Source organism: Saccostrea cucullata, unplaced genomic scaffold (genome assembly GCF_032062105.1).
Source record: "Saccostrea cucullata isolate Sc308-1 unplaced genomic scaffold, CSIRO_AGI_Scuc_v1 ctg506, whole genome shotgun sequence".
NCBI classification, from domain to species: domain Eukaryota; kingdom Metazoa; phylum Mollusca; class Bivalvia; order Ostreida; family Ostreidae; genus Saccostrea; species Saccostrea cuccullata.
Window position 1 is genome coordinate 150,979 of NW_026928892.1, and position 22,624 is coordinate 173,602.

Below are 22,624 nucleotides of genomic sequence, written 5' to 3' on the forward strand. Positions count from 1 at the left end.
GTCAAAGAATGACGTTGATCATGTGTTGTAGATATTGAACTCCCAAAAGAAAAATATGCCAGCACAATCAAGCCAAGATCGCTCCCAATGTATTAATCCATTTGAATATTATATTCATTGAAGGTCACTGTTCATGACATTGTAAAGTCATATAAACAAGGTGGGTTTAATTCCTCACTCAGCTCCAGGGAATCTCATCAAAAAAAGTGTATGTGGTAGAAGAAGCGGACATTGAAAAAACAACGGACGTCATGGAAATAAACGACGACAGAACCCGGTGATCATATAATCTCATTTTCATTTAATGATAATTTGGCAAATAATGAACGTATCAGGCTAAGATTTTCAACATTTCTTTTTTTTTTCTTTTTTTGTTTTATTTTCCATATAAATTTTGAAAGCACAGAATACATAGTACAAATTTTATAGCCTCAGTCAACGAACTTTTTGATAACCCCTCGTATTAGTAATATTTCAATGAAGAAACAAATAAAGACAAATCACATTCAGTAAAAGTTTAAAGGTGAAAAGAAATTTAAGAATATGTTATCTTGGGGCTAAAAGTGTAATATAAATTTAAGAAAAATATACCGAGCCAGGTGAGTAAAAATCAGCCTATGTGATATTGCCCAATTTTTTGTCATTTCGATCTTCCTCTTAAAATTCACCTGGCTTGGTATATTTTTCTACGGTTTATATTACACTTTAAGCACCAGGATAACATATTCTGAAATTTATTTTCCCTTGTAAACCTTTACTGAATGTGATATGTCTATATTCGTATTTTATTGGAATATTACTAATATTTTCCAAATATATTTCATTTTCCAGTTCTTCGAAGAAAAAATTCTAAGAACCATCCACTTTTCTAAACTTGTGACATGATATTTAATTTTTTTCAAAGAAAAAAATGTTTGTTTCATCTGTCCTTACTTTTAATTTATTTGGTTATTTTATGGTGATTTTTTAAGAAATTAGAAAGTAGATATTTCATTCAGTCGTACAAAATTAGATGAAAATCAAATAATTTTTTTCATGGGTATCCATGATTAATCTACCGGAAATGTGTATGAAAATCATTCTGTAACATTATGTACCGTATGTACATGCTTTCATCATTCTTTCTTAATATTATTGAAATTATAAAAAATATATACATGTATAATTGTCTTTTCTTCATGTGTAAGCATTGTTATTTTGTTTCAGTAGATGAAGCGTTTTAAAGACACCTTCAACGAATTTTATGAATAAAATTTGAACACGATTTAGATAAATTGCAAAGGTTCATATACTCAAGTACCTTTAATTAAAAAATATTTCATAAATTTCGCAAGTAACTACTATTTCTGAGCAGGAAGACATTTACACAAATTTTATTCATTTTTTTGATGGTGATGAAATTCATTCAAATTTGATTTGATGACCCAATCCCCAACACACACAAACTCACCCTGATTAAATTAAAGTTGATGCAATAAAATATTTTTTTTCCGAGGGTATATCTGCAAAACAATGGAAAGACAACTAAAATTCGTGCAAACATAGTTTTAACAAAAATCATTGTGAAATTAAGGATAAAATTCGTCTTAAGATTAGTCTTACGATTACCTATACTTAAGATAGTTTTGTGAAACAGCAGTGATAAATCTTATGATTATCATAAGTCATGTCTTAAGATGATCGTCAGATCTATCTTGGGACAAATCTGACGGTAGTTTTGTGAAACCCAGCACAGATTGTCAGCTCTATTGTTAACCAAGTAAGAGAATCAGTCATCATTTTATTTAATGCACAATCTATCTTCCATGTTAGTAGACGTCTATCAAATACCCTGAATATTCTACTATTTAACAAATATTGAAAGAACGCAATACAGTTAAGGTGCGCAATGGAAATATCGACTAAATTTTGTATTTGAAAATGTATTCGTAATCGGCATGGCGATTATTTTAGTATATTATTTATATCGAATAATTGTAATTATGATTAAAAACTACATATCGAGGACGATTATATTTTACATTTACACTAGTCACGTTATACGGCAGTCACGCGATTTTAGCGCATTGACTTGAAGTATTGATGTTACATATAAATATCACTAGTGCAAGGGCATAACCAAGTTAAATTTCCAAGTTTATCATATAAATATTTTCAACACGCATTGTAGTTTCTAAAAAGTGATACGATCCTGTCTAAATTCTGCAATTTTGTTGTTAAAAGTATACATGTATGACTGAATGCTATATTTTTTGCTGGTCAGCGGCATGAAATATTGATCTAATTAAGTTATTTTTAAGATTTCATCAGGGTCGCAGCACTTTTCAGATACCTTTATAGTTCAAAAGTTGAAATGTAACAGCTTATTTTGATCCATAGAGTGTATGCCCTTGCACTAGCAGGGTTCTCCATGAGCTGTTTTACTGTGTTGCTCCCGACACAGTGAAATTTTCTCCGACACAGTAACGATTCAAATTTTATGCGTGCGACACAGTAAAAATTTTGCCGACACAGTAACATCTGCGATAATTAGAACATCTAAACACACAAATTCCTCTTAATGAAACTTGAATCAAACAATTATATCGTCTTTCAATTCTAAAAGTTAGAGCACTTCATTACTAGGGCTTCACCTTGCAGTATCAATTATCTCCTAGACCATCGCCGGACTTCACGCATGACGGAACAAAGACAAATAATTTGTTTTCAAACTTCCATGTAACGGTTAATTGGTAGTTGCAATAAAAAACATTGTATTATTCAAAAAAAATATTTAAAGATGTAGTTTCTAAAGAGCCATGGCTCTAGAATTATTTTAGCTCTCTAAATCAGACATAATATCGTACCGAAGTCATTTAATTGACATAAATGAATTGCTTAAAATTTGAACATGTTCAAGGAACTCTTGAAATATTTTACTGTTCTGAAGTTTTTTATTTTGTAATGCGATAACTCGATCAAAAAAACTGATAAATAATCTCAACAAATTTACTCTCAAAAATGTTAAGTAGTTTGACTGTATCGGTCAGTATTTCCTCTGCTTTTCAGAACGTGTTTTTACTTTAATCAATGTGTACGACCACACTATGTGTGTAACAAATTAGCGATTTTTGAATAAGTGTGTGAATTCTTATGTATTTTAATGAATAGTGATTCACTTGCGAATTTGATCGCGAAAATACCGCGAAATTTTCTTCTCGTAAACTCTGCAACACAGTAACATTTCAAATGATGGAGAACCCTGCACTAGGTTGATTTATTAAGACCCCCACAGTACCCTTCGATGTACTAGCATACAAATATACGGCAGTGTCAATTAAATACCCAATGTTCAGAAAATATATTGACAAAATAGTGAAGAAGACATTGAATTCAAGTTATCGGCCCAGAGAATATCTGTAAATTATATTTTATTTAATTATAGAATACAATTTTCGTTGTGAAAATATTACTCGATCTGTCTCTCACTGCATACCAACTACGTCACGTTTTAAGAAATGACGTCATATTGACAAGTGTATTGCGATCAGTGACTTGTTTATAACTTGTTATGTGGGATTTAACTAAGGACAAAACAAAACGCTGTAGTAAGTTTTTAAGTAGTTTGATGATTTTTTTACTGGTTAGATTAGCAGATAAACTCATTTTGTGGTATTTTAAAGAAATGTTGTATGACGTATATTTTGTATGATGTCATAGTCAAGTTTTCCCGTACAAATAAGGCTCCGCCTCCTTTTTGTAACCTTAACTGTGCTGCGACAAATTTCACTGACCAACTATTAAAATACTCGATTTGGAAGCTGTAAACATGAGACAGAAAAAAACTTGTAACTTAAATGGATGAATATTTACATAAAACACAAATGTGGCATGTGATATACAAAATGTTTCATACGTGATAACATTTCCAGTGTGTAGCGATTATCTTGAAAAACAGTTTCGCTCTCTTTACTCAGTAGTTCATTTTGAAACGATTTATATTATAATCATTTTATTAACATTAAATTCCACTGTTCGATCATTTTCAATGTTTTTGGCATTTGAAGTTTCTTTATTTAGGTATCTATCTTTAAATCAAAAGTGGCCCATTTCAAATTTCCCAAGTTTTAAAATTTATACAGGATTTTTTTTCAATGACGTTATTTTTATTATTTAAATGTGACAAAAAATGACAAGTATATAATCAGATGAAAACGTTTTATTTGATTGTCTTGATTTCATTTCTTGCACTTTTAGAAAGACTTGTATAAAAATTTGGAGTCATATTTCATCAAATCGGTCACGGTAGCCTAGTGGTAGAGCGTTCGCTTCGTGATCGGGAGGCCCGTGTTCGATTCCGGTTCGTCGCGTCGCGACTTACCTAAGACTTAAACAATGGTTGTGAATGTGCCTTCGGCAAGCGCTCAGCACTAAAAGTGAAAGTCACATGTCTTTCAGATATGACCTTAGAAACGTAGGTCCCGTGTCATGGTAGGCATTGGAACAATTGAGAGCTCTCACTGCTCAATGAATCTAAGTGTTGAGTATAGATCTAAATTTAAAACCCTTCAACAGGCATACGTTAACGTCTCTATTTGAGTAAAATATTCTCGAATGGGACGTTAAAAATGTACAATAACGCATCTTGGATAAGGCTGCCCGCAAAATATCAAACTATTCAAACTGTAGTAACTTCTATGAACTGCCTAGATATGACGTCATAATAGAATATGACGTCAAGTCACTGCATATTTGAGCTGACATGACGGGGAAACTGTCATAGTTTTTACACGGCATGTAGATTTATTTTGGGGATTGTTTATTTAATTCAAGTGTTAGCATTTTTAAGCTCGAGTGTCTTATTATGATGTTGAACATTTGAAATTTAAATATCCTCATTCCTTTTCCTTGTCCGATATGCACATATTCAAACAGTTCAAAAAATATATGTGAAACGCTCCTCTTACACATCTGTAGACAGAATTAGAATTTATGAATCGTGTTCATATTGGACGGGCACAAGTGATAAACAAGGACAATTTGAAGATATGCTGCGTGAATCTACAAGAGAAGTATGTCCTGTAACTGAATATTGCTGGGAGGTTGTGTGTAGTTTATCCATTTTTGTATTAATCGCGATAAACAATGGTAAATACTCTTTTTTAATGTTGGTACGTTTAATTTCTCTCGAAATATTTTCTAAATGAGTAAAAATTCAGCCTGCCCCCAGCACTTTCTATGTACTAGAGACCACGATGAACTGATCTATGTAACAAACTTTGCACAATGTTTTTGTTCTGCAGTTGTGCCGAAGCGATTTTTGTGCAACAATTAGGAATATCGTCAATCTCCGTCACGTGATCAACACAGTCATGTGACATACAAGCTTTACGAAAAAAAAACCTGATTATACTTTTATCTCAAGTTGTATGCAATTTCAAACAAGATTACAAATAAAAATTAAAATCTTGCTCAGAGTGAAATGTATATTTTCAAGGCATTTTAAGCCTTTTGACAGCCTTATCATAACTGCGAAATCCTTTTAATCAGTACTGATAAGTACGCGATGCATGGTGATTTTGATAAATTTTGTGTTCCGCATTGTAGGACAGATGATACAGATAAACTTTCATCAAAAATTTGAAAATAACATCTTGAGCCATGTTTTAGTCAATAAAATGAACAAGTTTCACCACGTAGATTTTAATTTTGTTTTTCAAACTAAACAAAAACGGGATTTGATGTGAAAAATATGTGTAAAGATTGATGCGGATAGTTTCAGAGATGTAGAATTTAGAACATCATAGAAGGTTTACAATTTCTTTATATTCTAGATTTTTTTTATTTGCATCATCCTCAATGAAATTAGTCCAAAAAATAAATACCAATCCAGGTATTCATTTTTTTTGTATCATCTGTCCTAAATTCGGTTTTCAAGAAATGAAAGTCAACTTAAGAAAATAGAGATTCTGTAAAGTTTTAGATAATAACAAGTAATCGTATAATACCCCTCACCCCAAAGCAAAAATATTCTTTCTTAGGAAATCAATATTGATATCTTTAACTTCAAAAGAGTAAGATCTTGGGGGTTTTATTGCATGTACTTCAAAATGCAAAAGAAGTAAAAGAGTGAGAAAGAAAGAGAAAGAAAGAGATATTACCGTCATTTTAAATCATTTCATCTTTTTGCCATCAAATGTATTTTCCACTCATTATCATTGACTTTAACAGGATGTAAAATGCTTCCTTGTTCCTGTCATGGTTTGTACAAATACGATCAAATGGTTGCGTCATTCTTAACGGAATTGTGTTGAAAAGCTGAAACGTGTTTAAAAAATTCTATTTAAGTATTCTATTATTATATATTCAACAAAAAAATAAACGTATATTCAGACTAAACATGAAAATCTAAGTTTCCAGTTTAATCCTTATTTTATAGAAATGATTTTAATGGGTTTCGATAAAAATGAAACATGTCCTGTGTTGCAAGTAGAAAAGTGAAGTTTATGTTATTGTCGACGCCTGAAATTCTAGCGGCATACCGTCTAAACCAATCCATATGTCCTTTGCAACGTCTAAGCGCTGGTGGATTTCCAATGTACGTTTGTCGTGCACGAATACCAGCTCCTCACAGTCTCTTGCAAACAATTTATGCACTTTTATGCTGATTTTGTCATCAAGCAATTGTAGCAGCAGTTTTATAGCAGCTCTGAATCACGTGAGGTGCTCAAAAGTGGAGACTGACTGTCTTGCCTGGGTGTGGTTTTCTGCGGAATCTTGCCAATTCTTGATCTTCCGACGTTAGTTTATTGTGCTGCAAAGCCTTTTGACGTATTCCAAACGCAGTTGAAACTTCCTGTTGCGTAGCTCCGTTTAATATCATCGTTAGCCTGGTTATGTTCATCTTTGTAACGGCGTGGCTTTGTAGCATCAACACTGCTCTCAGTTCTTAAGTATCGCCTTAATAGGAGTGTTAATAGTTTTTCTAAATCCAAAATATCAACAAAAATAGACATCTGATTTAGAAGAAAACATGAAATACACATACGCTCTCATAAACACTTTTATTCAAGGGAGGTAATTAAACACTTTGGTTTAAAAACCTCATGTTATATTTTAAATAGGTTACAAGCATCTAATGATATAAAAGATAGTTGTTTTATGTACATTTTAAAAAATTCTTTGTCGAGTAAAATAATATGCGTTTCTTTTTTTTCTTTTTTTTTTTTTTTGTTTATTGTGTGTTCCACTGTGTTGCACTGTTATTTAGAGTAAATAAAAACTTTTACATAAAGTTATGCTAAGGAAATGTTTTTTTTAATGTCTTCTCCTTTTGCAACTTCGCGGCTCTTTTTTGTGACCATTTTGCTTTTCAGATTAGTTGGTTTTTAATAAACAGCAAATATTTTGAAAGATTCTATCGTAAATAAAAGTTATATGTTTGTTTGTATCAGACTCTTAAATATGACTTTTTAATATAATTGTTTTTTAGGTCTTTCCACCTTTCTGTTGAAAGACCTCTTGAAATGCTTATATTTCTTATTTTATTTCTCACATTGGCTTTTGAGACCGTAACACTTATGAAAAAACTTTATAGATCATGATACTGGATATTTAAAGTTATTCCGAAAAACTACCCCGTATGTTTGAACTTTGACTCCCTTCAAAGTTATTGCCCCTTACGCATGAAATGATTGTTATCGCTACTCCTCCGAAACCGTAAACCGCAGAGGTTCCAAACCTTTACTAATGTGTGCAACTAATTTAGTAGATTTTTCAATCAAATATTGCGAAAGCATTCGTAAACTCCTAAAATGAATATTGCCCCTGAATGTTTGCAATGTTTACGAATATCAAAATACTTTCTAAAACGACGAGTCGCAGGGACATGGGGCCATCTGCAAAAAAAAAAAAGTTGACCTTTGACCTTAAAATCTAGGTCAAGGTCAAAGATCAAGGTCATTCAGAATATGAAAAATGAAGCTCTTTTAATTTCATAGCTCTTTTGTTATTCACCAAATTCTTAACGTATTTGCATCTGTAATATGTATTCTTAAAACCATTTTAAGACTTCATTCTTGTGCCGTAAGATTGACCCCTCTAAAAGTTAGTGCCCCTTTCAGTGTAAACCTTTGTTATCGCTACTCCTCCGAAACCGTAAACTGTAGAGGCACAAAACATTCAACAATGCCTGCAACTCATTTAGTACACTTCTCATTTTATTTTTGCAAAAGAATTCGTAAACCATTTCAAGTAGTTATTTCCCCTGACAGTTTATGATGTTTACTAAAAGCTAAAAGAAGTCATAAAGACATGGGGACAATGCATGAGATTTCTTGACCTTTGGCACTGAAGATTAGGTCAAGGTCAAAGTTCAAGATCATTGGGAAAATATTTAAAATTTTTTTTAATATGTTTCTGGTTTTTTTTTATGACATGCATGTTTCAAGTTTGATTTATGTCGATAACTATTAATTCAATCCAAATGGAGATGGTTGTTTAATCTTATCAATGAGTTCACCCTATCTGTCAAAACGAACTCGTCCATGTTTTCATAAATTGTAAAGAAAGTGTTCACACGGAAGTTCGAGTGTATCATAAGCTCTGTATGATTAACTCAATTTATTCAAACTATCAACAAACTCAAATGAATTTTTTTACACGAAATCTCATTTTTCATTATCCACCAATCGTTTTTCTCAGAACTATTAATTATTCCTTTCCACATTCCATCACAAACATATAAGTACAAGTGTTTCTGTTCTAGTATTTAAAAACGCACGTATAAATCCATGTTCTCAACCCTCGCCTGTCAATCTGAAGGTCCCGAGTTCCAATCTAGCTTGGGACACATTTGAAATTTTTGGCATTTTTCTTCTTTTTTTCAACCCAAATGACACGGAAAGTCTTGAAAAGGTGGAAAGACATCTTATTGTTCAGTGAACAATTAGTCTACTAGTTCTTATTGTTATTATTGGTTTACACAGAAGTAACATGAAAAAATAAATACAAAATAAAACTTTGTTGGTAGAATTATTACTATTAATTCAGTCATTAACCAGAATTAAGACTTTCTGTTAAATATAAAACTCAAGAGCAAAAAGGACAGTGTTAAACTGCGTCGTACAGATATGTACTGAACTAGGCACTGTGAAATACTGTGATGTACTGAAATGTACTGTAGACCTATATGTGTACAGGTAATATTAGTAATGTATTTTGAAGTACAGTTATCTGTACAGAAAAAAAATCTATGACAGTGGAAAACAGTGACAGCGTACTAGGAAGTATTGTAAAGTACTGTGATGTACAGAGGAAACGTACTGTGAAGTACAGGGAGGTGCTTGGAAATGCAGTGCCTCTGTACAGTGATGTACTGTAATGTATATGTATGAAGTACAGAGGCAAGTGCAGTGATTTACAGTGAAGGTACAGGGTCTATCAGAGATTTTCAGAGAACAATCAGAATATCGGGGAATATCAAGTTCAGCAGTGATAGATAATTTACCTTAATTTGACCCATTTACATCATCTTTCATTTACATTTCCGTCAGTTTTCAGTGACATTTCCGTCGACATTGTCAATCAGTTCAAAATGATTTGAATTTTTAAATTAGATTTAGAAACAACTACCTTCAAATGATAAAAAAGTAATGATCCGATATTGGAAATCAAAACTTTGTCCATTTTTTTTCTTTCTGTTTATCTCTAAATTGACGATAAATATTCAGTTTAATAAGCTATTGAATATAAGAAATGAGTCAATCTGAAAAAAAAAAGGTTTCAGTTAAAATGCCCTCAATATAAATAAGAAAAAAAAGCTATCGTATTTAAAAAAGAAAGAAGGCACAGATGAAGGCTAGGCCAAAATGGATATGTTTATTTGCATAACAGTCAAATTTGCATTTCTTGATAAATTTAAATATCAGTATAATAGTCTAACCCGACTGAGCAGTTATAATCTATTTTATGCAAAGAAGCAATAATAAAAATTATTTTTGTGCATATTTATTTGGACTTATATTCAGAGCCCATTTAGTGTTATTTTTGTGGATTTTGAAAGGTTATTTTCAAAATATTCTCTCATTTCTTCGTCTGAAACTTTTTCTAAATCGAGATGTGGAATCATTAGGACATAGGTTATTTTTCTCACTTTCTTCTTCGTTGAACCAACGTTTTCTTTCCTTAGTGTTGCCAGTAAAGAAATTGCCATGTCAATTTTTGAACTTTCAATAATTTCATCGAATTCTACATCACACAGAAAATCAATATTATTTTGGCTTATTTCAGGAAATGTATCAATAAAAGCGGTATGCTCAAGTCACCCGTTTCATCCATAGCTGCGGTGTTGATCAAAGCAGACGTTTCTTTTGGGTCAGTGTGACGTAGAAAGTGTTAAATTATTGATCAAAGCTCACAATAGCTATACAAATGATTATTTTATTTAAGAAAAGAAAAAAAAAGATTGTATTGTGATTTATTTGCGTAAAAATTATGTATTGAATGTCCTTTGAAGATTTATTTATAATGTTATGCAATTCCCCTTTGGAAAGAAGTGCCCGGCCCGGGAATATTTATTCCTTCGCACCTTTGCAATGCATGCATTTTAGAGTGGATTTTTCTGTGCATTCATATTTCTACGCGTGATTAAACACAAAAATTAACTGCAATTCAAATTCACAGTTGGGTTAGTAGAAAAACACAACGGATATAAATATTTACTTATGTAATAGGTTAAGTTTTTTCTAGAAATTTGTTTAGGATGTATTTATCTAGTATACAAAAATATTAGAAAAAATAACTGTAATGTATATGAGCTGTGAGCATTAATATTAAAATCTGAGAACTGTGTGTCTAATGCTCATTTGTCCCTCTGATTTAAGGTGTTCCAGCACATCGATTAAATGACAATACATTGTAACTCTGCTTAGGAATCATCAATTTCAATGTATGCACAAAAGACCAGAATACCAAATTTCAGCAAAGTCAGGCAATGTGTGTGTCCTTATAAGGTTACAGGCTACAAATTTTTCCCTTATTTCATTGCCAATACAAGTAGTTCCAGTTTTAAAATCAAAGTACTTGAAAGTACTGGGAAGCGATAAGCATATTTGATTTGAAATTCATCAAAATTATTTTCAATTTAAATTTCCTGTTAAATTGAAATTTAAGCAATATGTTGACAGTGCGACAGCGCTAGGGCAAGTACAGTTGTTTGGTACATAATCAAATATCTTAGTCCTGAAAACTTATTGTTGGAATATGAAATTCAACATTGTCTTATGCCTTTTTATTTGAAGCATTTTTCATTTTCTTCTGTCAAAAAATCAAAAATCTCGTGTAGAAATATGTTCTTTCATCAATACGTTGTACGAATCTATTAGAGGTAGTATTTGCGTATAAATTGCTTTTTATTGGAAGGCCAATGAAACTTTGAGTATTTTAAATAACAAATTCATTCCACCTTTACAAGTGATTGACATCATTTTTGTAACATCGTCATGTGACAAAACTCTATGTAGATGAAATGAACATCCCTAGAATTAACGCCCTTTTTGTCAGATACACTTTTTAATAGGTAAATAAACATTTGATTTTAAAACTATTATCTTCATCTTTCGATGCTATTCTTTAATCTCTGATTTTCAAATACATAATTTATGGCGTATTTGCAGTAACATTCATGTTGGTATCAAATATGTTTTACTCTTTTCATTTGTAAATATTTTTTTTACAGTAAAATTTTTAACATGTACACTTTTCTTCTTTGGAATAAAAAAAATTAATTTAACCACCAAAGCATTTTTGACTATTGTTAAAATAATTTTAATGGTTCCATATTTTTACGGACGCTTGATGCTTTGCACTATTCTTTACTTGTGTATGTATGATCTTCACTACCATGCAAACCATGATGAGAGGGAAAAAATATCTACGGCATTGTTGTGCTAGTTGAAAAGGAATACTGAAAATATTTGCTTGAATTATTTTCTGCTATTTCAATGATAACTTATTCAATGGACCAAGAAGGAAAATATATGCAAGTATTAATCTCAAGTACATATAATAATTTTATAAATCTTCAGGAAGATATAAAACATTGTTTTATTCTGTTTTTATTTAGTCTTCATAAAGAATCGGCAATACAGCTGAGGCACATTTTTACATATACAATTTCTTCATTATAGTTCTTACTTCATACATTAAATGTTTGCTTAACATTACATTAGCCCTATTCCTGTCAATTGCTAAAAACGTTAATTAAAGTTTTAGCATTTTTCGCCATATCCTGCACACTACACACACGATATTAAAACATATTATTCCGAAAAATAAGTTTTACTATTTGAATGGATTCGTTGAAAACACAACCACCACATGCCCTAAATGTCTTAACAGCCACAAAAACTGCTCTCCTTTCGAATTATTGACATAATAAGTTTTACTCATATGATACAAGTATAGAGTACAACACAAGTAACGACATTAAAAAGACAGTCCATGAATGCATTGCAATCTGTTACTAATTGATATTTAGATGCAAAAATCAACTTCACTGGTAGCTCTCAGCATGGTGCAAGGTGGATGCCTGAAGTAAGGGTCTACAAGAAAAACATAATAGTTTATATGGATATAAATGTAAGTTAAGATAAACGCCATTATGTAAGTAGAACATTGTTAATCGATTTAGTTTTATTTAATACTGAATACTAGTAACTCACTGCCAGTTTGAGATTTTTAAAACTTAATCATTATAACCCCATCTGAGTTTTAAATTATGTACTTATTCAATCACTATATGACATTTACATGATAAGAAATATATTGCTTTTAATTTAGTATTTGTGCAAAAGATGCAGCAATTATTATGATAACAACTGCTTTTATCTTCTAACTGTGGAATATGCCTTTACCTTGCTAATTGCTTCCTATTATCAGAAATACGCGTAACGTAGCAGTACACTAAAATAGCAAGAACAGAGTCAGGGATTTCCAGTTGCATATTTTTAGAATAACAAGAGGAGTTATCTAACTTGCTTATAGTGGCGCTGGTTTCAGAACGGAAGTAGACTTACGCTGACAGAAAGCACTTTGCGCTGCGCTTAAAAAGAATATTTTCCTTAATCCTTTAACCCCCAGAGACGCATTTGGACGCACTTTCGCCATCACAGATATTAAACTGTTGGCGTTTTGTAAATAATTGAGATACATCAAAACAATTGATATTTTCTTAAACTAGAGAAGAATCTTAACATTTTTGCTGTATAAAAGTTTTCTATGTGATGCTAAAAAATTATCGTAAACTTGAAGTGAACATTGAATATCCTACCTGGAAGTTGAAAAACAAAACGCATAGATGAGTAATTTCCGACTATCTACTGTTGGCTTTATCTTATTTAGAACACAAAATAAAATAAAAATAAATGCCATAACCCGAAAGCTGGGAACTTTTCCTAAATTTCATGATAAACGTTATAACGTACATAACGTCTCCATATGAGTGAAAAATTCTCAAGAGGGACGTTAAACAATATACAATCAATCAATATAACGTACATGCATAAATTACAGAGATATTTCTTGTTTAAAGTTGGATCTTTTACAAGTAAAACACACAAAATGCAAGTTGACATTTTACATCTACAATGAAATTGTTTATGAACGCAGTATAAAACAAACTGATGCTTTTGATACTTGGAACATATTTATCTTTTAATGACTTATTTGTGAAGAAAACTTAATTTTCGACATGATCTGAGCTATAAACATAAAAAAAATTTCAATAGCTTTGGGAGAGAAATATGTAAAAATATTGAGTCAAATGCTAAATGTAAGTCGTCCATTATTTATACACTGAATTGACGACGGATTTTCTGTGAATTCCCAATCAAGACAAGGAGCACAGAGCGGGTGTGACCGGTCAGCAGGGGATGCTCACTCCTCCATGGCACCTGATCCCACCTCTGATGTTTCCTAGGTCCTTGTGTGTTCTGTTCCGGTTTTGTATTGTTTAAAGGTCTTTGATATTCAGAACTGTTCCTTATCTCCATATTCTTCTCATGTACATGTACATGTAGTAAAAGTCATAGGTTAGCGCCCCGATTGCGTGCACCCTTTGTTTCAGAAATCCCTGTCGAATATGTGCCATTCCTACATGTTCTTAGGAACAATTAATCAAATAATTCAATATTATCGTTACCATTTTACATATCATTTAAAGTGAGAAAACTAACTAAGCAAATTTACTCCTGGTCTCTCGAACTTCTATCTCTCGAAGTTCTCTATCTCTCGAACCAAAACCTGGGTCCCGTTACACATATTTCCTTTCATCAACATTTTAAGTTTGTTTTTTTAGTGTTAATATTTTAAAACAACGTACAGTGTACTTTGAAAAGAGAACTGGTTTTTGTGAAGGTGACAGGTTATACACATGTAACTCAATTAGCTTTTATTTTTTCATAAAACAATTGAAATATATCAAAAGCATCCATAATTATATTGAAATCTGGAGGAATACTAGCAAGTTTTATTTTTTTTCTTGTTGATGAGGAACATATTTTATTTACCTACCCAAATTACATGGAATTGAGGGGATAATAAAATCAGGCTACTTCCGTTAGAATTATTTCTTTTTCTGTAACCATAGTAGTTATGTACACAGAGGGGAAAAACTTGAACGTACATGTAAGATCGAGAAGCGATTCAGATTCAGACATTTCTACTGCGACTTTGAATACAAGAATAGGTGAAAATCTATGCTTCTTATCTATTATAAATATATTTATAGATATACACAATGTACTTGATTGCTAGCTATATAGTGTGTTTATATGTTACATATGAGCTACATGTATGTAGGCCTAAACATACTTAGTATGCGTTCGTCGTGAAACTTAAAGTGCTATCTGTGATTTATCATCAATTTCTCAAGCCATGGTCTTTAGTCCACTTTTTGCCTCCAGACTAGAAGTTGATCTCATTTTTACATTTAGGATGTGGTTAGATAGTTTTGCACTAGAAAAAGGGAAGTGTGTGTATCCTGAGCAACATTTTTGAAGTGTATGTATTTTTACCGCGGATAAGCTTAAATTTTACACTTTTTTTTCCAATTTCCTGGGGATGGGGGGTAGTTTACAGTTTGAATGACATAACATCTTAGTCTATAATATACTTAATATTTTTCTAAACCCTTCTAGCGATAATGAATTGTTATTCAAAAAATTCATTCCAAAGCTTTTGTCGATTCATAAGGGGAGGGGCGTTTCTTTGCAGATATTATTTTACATTACTTAAACATATGGAGAAATGAAGGATCATCCACCCATATCCATAAGTATTTTGAAATCTGATTACTGTTTTATAGTCTGGTGACGTTTTAACAGATAAAGATCTCTAGCCCCCTTATAAAAAGATTTGACAATTCGACACCGAATTAATACATAAATTCCATTACTGGTGAAGACATGTTTGCACTAAAAAAAAATTTCATTTTTATTGAACTATGAGGGTGTTAAATCGAATCGAAAGGCAGTGTGCGTATTCTTTTCCATGGCCCTATGGCCGTCTTATAAAACTTATTGATGAACTAGTGTTATTGTATGTTCGAGTACATAATTGTTACAGATCGTTGGAAATGGGAATTATCGGATTCAGTTTGCTAGAATCTGCAGGCAAGGAATTTTATTCTATGATAAAACGCTAGTAAATGGGGGGTGGGGTTGATATCAAAATCGACTAGTCATTACACATGTAAATGTAAATCAAAAACATGTGGCACCGTTTAGAGTACCTATTGTTCCATGATAGGGAGGTCTTGGGTTCGAATCCCGGCCGCGACTTACCAAAATCGATAAAAGTGGTAGCAACTGTTTCTTCGCCATATGTGCTTGGCACTTGAAGTGAAAATGCTGGTTCTTCGGATAAATAGAAATGAATCGAAAATAAGAAGAACTCTTGCAAAATTTAAGGGTTGAATAGTGGTCTTTATGCATGATAGCATGACACCTTACCCAATACCTGTCGGCGTCTTGATGAAAAGTGAATAAATTGAAATTAAGAAATTTGTAGAAATCGAATTAGTAAACATAAATCATCTCTTGCATCGAGAAGCATTGCTGTATGTTTATGTCTAATATGCATTTTTAGATATTCTATGTTAATGTTATTTATATTGAAAACAAGGTATACATGTATTCAAATCCTTCAGTTATATAATAAATGTTTACAAACATTATATACTAAAACAATTTTAAAAATTTGTTCTTCGTTCTGAATCACTGAACAAAAATATTCCCAAGAAGAAGGTATGGTTTCCATACATATTTTGCCCTGTGATTTTCTAAAAATGAAACTGGTGTAAAAGTTGAAAACTCATGCTTTTTAAATAATTGAAATGCAATGCAGAGAAATCATACAAGTCATTTTTCTCATATGTGTTTTAAATACTAATTATGACGTCATAAACATGTGCATTTTTCCGTATTTCTTAAAAAGTTGCAGAAGACACCAATTTTCAATGGAATTTTCTTTCAGATAAGATTGTCCACAGGCATCGCCCACAAAGATCTTGAGATATGTGATTTGTTATTGAATTTTGCACAAAATATAAAAAAAATTAACGTGGGCGACGGCTGTGGACACTGTTTTCTAAAGGAAAATCACCCTTGAAATGTGCCACTTTGAGGCTTTTTCCTTTAATGACGTCATATTTGCAGAATGGTAAACCTTCATGCCATATTCTTTACCGATTTATCAGAGTCATTTATTTAACTAATATTTAAGCCAGTTTCAAAACTTTTTTATGTCATTACATTTTTAGGGCGCAATAAAGCTAAAACCATACCTTCTTCTTTAGACTATTCTTGGACACTTTGAACACTTCACAATTGTACTAATTTAAAGACACTAGGTTTTTTAACACACTATTGTTTGAAATATTGAATTTTGAGATCTTGATATACAGGACATTTTAATATAAAATGGAATTCATCTTCTGCAATCTTCAAGTCACCTAATAAATTTTAAACATTTTCTGTTATTTCTTTTTTCATTAACATATCTACCTTCTTCAACCCGTAACTTATGACTAGACAATCTAAATAATGTGAACATTTTTATGCATGTTTAATAGGTTTTGATAAATAATTCTGTGAACAAAAATGGTCTATAATATTTTTATACAACTTTCCCTTAATAGCTATCTTAAGAGTATGGATGGTTTTTTGACTATACACATCAAAGGATCTTTAATTAATCAAAACAGGTTACTTAAAAGTATCAAAGATTTGGAACAAGAGATAACGTAAACCAGACTTATGAAATTCAGTCTTAATTTCAGTAATTTTTACAACATGCTATTAAGGATGGATTCTTCCCATATTTCTTATAATTGCAGAATCTTGATTTTCTGAATACTCATTATTCAGACTGTGTTTACTTTTTTAACATCGAAAAACTTTGGTGAAATCGGCCTTGATTTTCAGTCAAGGTCATTTGAAAGTCAGTCCTAAAAATAGTACTTTTACACAGGAAAGTATTGAAATTTTGGCATAGGAATAAATTTTGGTGTCAGAAAAAATACCTTGCTTACTAAAATTAAAGTTTTAACTCATTATTGATCACTAACTTACATGAATTGAGTTAATGGAAAGAAAACATGAAATCATCGATATTCAACAAATATACTTAATCCGAATTTCCTCGAATTTTCTAAAAAAATTCTGATTTTTCATGAATTCACATTAAATTTCATCTCAATTTTTACAATTGAGCATATAATGTCAAATATTTACATTTCTCACTGTTGATTCATCAAATGTTTAAGATTAATTTACAAGGTAAAAATGATAAGGTAATCGGACTAATTATTGAAAAAAATTAACCCGAATTTTCTCTAAATTTTCTTAAAAATCATAAATGTATGAATTATTTTATAATATCTTCCTAAAAAAAATAACCACATAAAGATAACAAATCAGGGATATAAATGAAGACACCTACCTTTATTTATTATACTTATATAAATAAATATTTATTTCACAGGTATTTCACACAACTGACATCTAAATTCCGAATTTCCTCTGTCATATAATTTATGATTATAGTGCTAATCATATGGGAAAAATCTTTCATGTCGAAATTTTAGGAAATTTTTCATACAATTTATTCATTGAAAAATTTAGTTTATTCAAAGGAACTTAATTTACATTAAACAGTTAAATATTAAGGAATAATTAATAGCTAGATTTGATAAACCTTTAATACTTATTAGAAAAATCATAACTTAAATAAATAGTCTTAGTGTACAAAATTAATGTACTGGTCCTTGAAATGTACTGAAACCTTGAGAAAAAATCAAGAATGGAATCGACAGCAGCAGTGAGTTTGAGAGCATTAACTTCAACATTTCTACAATACATTTTTCCTGCTAAAAATGTAATTCCGGTGACTTCTGCAGCTTTCTGTGTGATAGGAACCTCTGGCGTGACATATTCTGAGAACACTTCCTCTTCAAACACAGCTGCCATATGTGTGATATGAGAGGTCCTTGCTAAAAATGAAGAAACTTAAACTGTTCATAATATTCACAAATGTTCATGTTCTTCTCCAATTTATTAACATAAGCATTAGTTTCAGTAATGCTGAAGGGAAAAAATGTTTCTATGATGTTTTTTTAAAATATTAAACACAATTTAAAAATCACATACCCAGTCCTGTTGATTCAAGGTAAAAAAAGATCAAAGGATTCTCTTTAGAAATCTGTAGAGGCTGTTTGAGGGGCTGGGTAACAGGAGCTGGAATGGTTTCAGTGTCATTCCCAGTATGCAAACCAATACCGCAAGAGTAAGTTGGCCCCTCTCTTGTTTCTTTGCAGGCTATCACTTGTTTCCTTAAATTTTGTAAAAATAAAATCTTATGTATTAACTTTCAAGAGAAATGTAAAATTTTCATACATATTTAAAGTATATTGTATCAACCTAGTCACCTTTCTGCCTTGAGAAATAATCTCCTCCTTTTTGCCTTCGTAGTTAGTGGCAATGCCTTTTTACGACCAGCAGACTTGTCCTTTTTTGCAGTCAATTTTTTGGTGTGTCCGCCTGGTGATAATCCCATTTTTTTGTTGACCTAAATTTAAAAAAAAAATCCACATAGAACATATACCCAGTATTGCATTACATGAAAGCTAAATTTCACAGATGCACGATGATTCATAATAGAGTGATCAAAATAAGGCAACACAGCCAAAAACAGTTACAGAAAGTAAGAATGACTACATTTAGCAAATTACCCTGTGTTCCAGAGGATCAAATGAGTGATCAAATCTATTACTGTGCTTTCATCAATTTTTGTTTGCTTCAATTTTCGTGGATTTTGTATATCAGACATTTTCGAGAATACAACTGAATAATTTTTTAATTCAATGAACATTTAATTTCATGATTCTGCTCAACAACAAGATTCTCGAAAATTGATGCTCAACGAATATTGATGAAACCACAGTAATCAATAGGATGAAATTTAAATATATTTAAGTTATAAATTGTACCTCAATCAAATACCGTTGCCCTAGGTTTTTCTGTGCTACACTACCTGCAACTCTGTAGCCTATAGTACGACTGAAGAGGTGGGATTTAGATGCCTTGGAAGCTACTGTCTTGTTGAAGTTTTCATTTGCTTGGGTGCTTCCAAGATTGGCAAGGTTGGTGCTATGTTTCTTTAGTCTGTTGAAAATGCTTAAAAGATCTTGCTTTAGGTTCTCACTCTCTAAAGGCCGTCCATAGGGTAGTAAACTGTATTTCTTTGTTGTATTTCTTTTGTGGTGGCACCACATTTCACTACACTGGCTGTGGTCGTTGAATGGGTGAAGAGCCAGAGCATCAAGGCCTTTCTCTATCCCGGTGGGATTCCCCTGGTTTTGAGAGATCATATAGTTGAAAGACTTCTGAATGTATTTTATCACTTTTGATGAAAAACTGTTGTGTTTCTTTTGCAGCGCATAGAGTGAATTGGATACATTTTTTTTAATATGATTTTTGTCGGAGTGCTTTTTGATGCTTGGGTCTATTTCTTTATGAATTCTTGACATTGTGGTTGTGTCGTCATCCCCAACTAGTGCCTCTACTTGAATCCCTTTCTTCAATGTTGATTTAACCAATTCCACCACCATGTCAGATTCCATGGACTTGGAGCTACCTGTAAAAATTGCATGGACTATTATTAATCATTGAATTCCAAAGGAAGCTCTTCTTTTAAAATACACATATCATTTTATTACAGAGTTATTCTGTCAGATCATACTCCATATGGGACAAGCTTAAACTAGAGGTACTGTGAGCAATGAGCTCACTAAATGACACTCCTTGCCTCCCGTATGTATAAAATAGCAGTGTCTATGTTTTGCTATGGTAAACCCAAAATATGTGTCCAATCAAAAAGTAAAATAAAAGGTGTACAATGCCAATATGTAATATATATTCTGTGAAAGTTTCATTAAATTTCACTCCATGGTATAAGAGGAGTTGTGAATAAAAGATTGGTACCCAAAAGCGTAACAGACAGATGGACGGACGCTCAGGTGAGCTAATAACAGAGAGTGCTAATTTCAAGCATCTGCGATGAGTAGTTTCAGAGAAAACTGATACAAAAATTTGCTATAGCTAAACACACTGACAGAAACACAAGGATAAAACAGTATATCCCCCTCTCATTAGAAGCAGGGGTTTAAAAATGTTCTAAGAAAGGGCTGATTTTAAAGTAGAAATATCAAAATTATTGGTGCAAAAAAATACTGAGATCAATATTAAATCTGAGGAATTATAATTACCTGTCCAATTCCTTTTGCATTCATGTGGAACTGGGGCTCGGTTGTTTTTTTCTGCTCGTTCACAAATTCTACATGATTTGTTCCTAAAGCTATAACCCACAATTTTTCCCGTCTGGCTTCCTATCATTGAGCAGTGTCCTGTAACATAACATAAAAAACATGAGAGAATGTAGCTAGTAATCAAGCATATAAAAGATCTTTGTGACACAACTTTGAGAATAAAATTATGTTTAATGACGGTAAATCAAATATGTTTCACTTTAAAAAATACATCCATACTGGTAATTATTATTCTTTAAAGATGGTGCTTTTTCTTACTCTCTTTTTGCCCCCCCCCCCCCAGTAACTCTCTCTACACTCTACATCTATAGGTATAAAAATAAATTACCAGTAAGGCTGTCATATGACCTCCCACTTCCTCGCTTTTGCCATGCCCCATCTACACTCACAGTAATGGAGGAAGATTGATTGCTCCTTAAAAATTAAATAATTATTAATTAATTAATATATTTTAGACAAGAGGTAGGCTCATAGGCTATGATTCACAAGAGTACTTGCAAGCAAGAAAAAATCAGAAATTAATACCATAGTGAATGCTATCATTGGTTTTTAAAAACATTTGAACATATACATGTACAAAATTAAAATTATTGAAGTTCTTGCAGCGTGAAATTAAAACAATTGGCGATTGGTATTTTTTCAACATATTGTGATTCACTATTCATTATTAATACATGTTTAATTAATCCAAATACATATAATGTTTTTCACTGCACAGCATTTTTTACCAAAATTTACTTGATTAGTACATGTACTTACATAGATGTTGTTAGGACTTCCTGTTCAAGAGCTTCCTGAATTGTTTCTGTTGCAACTGACTCTGTGGCAGATCCAACCTCTTCCTGCCTGCTACTCAGTAATGTTCGACTGACAGGTGGGACATTTAATTCAGCAAGTATTCCACTGATCTGTTCATAACCAATACCAGTATGTTGGACAGCTGCAGAGGAATTTCAAATAAATGCGTAGAAATAAATATAGGTCAACAGGAATTCACAAACGTAGAATATTTATCAATGTTATAACAAATCACCTGCAGCTAGCTTGCTGTTAGCATCCCAGACTATATTGTGTCTCTTTCCAGTAGGCACATTGTTAACATATTGGCATTGGGTATTCATGCATGGTATCTTGAGCATAGCTGCAAGACCAAAGGTTATAATTCCTGTGCAATGAGACAGTTGGAGGGGTAGACCACACTTTTTACACCCGGACAGTCCATCTGCCAGCACTCCTAATTCAATAACTCTACGTCCTGCCCTCCAGTCCTTGTCCAGTCTAGGCTTGTTTCTTTCCTAGGAACAAATCTCTTACATTTAAAACATGTATGTTAAACATAGATATCTACATTCTCCTTTTTTATTTATTAATTCATATGTAAATTAAAAATTTGAGTAAAAAATGTCAAATCTTGTCTGTTTTTATTGATTTATTCTTGTAAACCTTTTTTTCTAAATTCTAGATAACACTTAAAATAAATTAAATGGAATTGTCAGGGAACATATACATATTGTTTTTCTTTATTTGTTACTGTGATTTATCTCTTTTTGTGATTCAATACTGCTGAGTCCATTTATTGAGTCAAATATTACAATGTTGAATTTACTTTTTTTTTTCCACATTCCGTTTGATTTTGCACCCTTACAAGGTACCTTACTTTTTTCCAAACACACAATAAAACAGCTAAAGACTGATGAACAATCTGAATATTGTAGTCTCAAATGATTTATTTAAAAAAAAAAAGGAATTGTATTATTCATA

General features: G+C 31.8%; 2 protein-coding genes across 2 annotated transcripts in view; both read right to left on the bottom strand.

Annotated features, from left to right (window-relative positions):
* Nucleotides 1-22,624, bottom strand: part of LOC134279072 (uncharacterized) — a 177,567-nt gene that overhangs the window by 89,929 nt on the left and 65,014 nt on the right. The gene's annotated exons all lie outside the window — the stretch shown is intronic.
* LOC134279075 (uncharacterized) lies at nucleotides 12,533-22,155 on the bottom strand. Its single transcript, XM_062761417.1, has 9 exons — nucleotides 21,897-22,155; nucleotides 21,623-21,803; nucleotides 21,192-21,277; nucleotides 20,804-20,941; nucleotides 19,526-20,172; nucleotides 18,965-19,104; nucleotides 18,687-18,868; nucleotides 18,316-18,529; nucleotides 12,533-12,581 (listed from the first exon to the last, which is right to left on the bottom strand). The coding sequence occupies exons 1-9, from the start codon at nucleotides 22,000-22,002 to the stop codon at nucleotides 12,533-12,535; spliced, it is 1,743 nt and encodes a 580-aa protein (XP_062617401.1). The 5' UTR covers nucleotides 22,003-22,155.

Bases quoted from the DNA above. Each gene is read 5' to 3' on its own strand.
- LOC134279075 (XM_062761417.1), bottom strand. From the start codon at position 22,002: ATGCTCAAGATACCATGCATGAATACCCAATGCCAATATGTTAACAAT. The intron at 21,804-21,896 runs GTGATTTGTTAT...ATTCCTCTGCAG, and splicing joins TAACAGCAAGCTAGCTGCAG to CTGTCCAACATACTGGTATT. The intron at 19,105-19,525 runs GTACAATTTATA...TTTTAAATTTAG, and splicing joins GGCAACGGTATTTGATTGAG to GTCAACAAAAAAATGGGATT.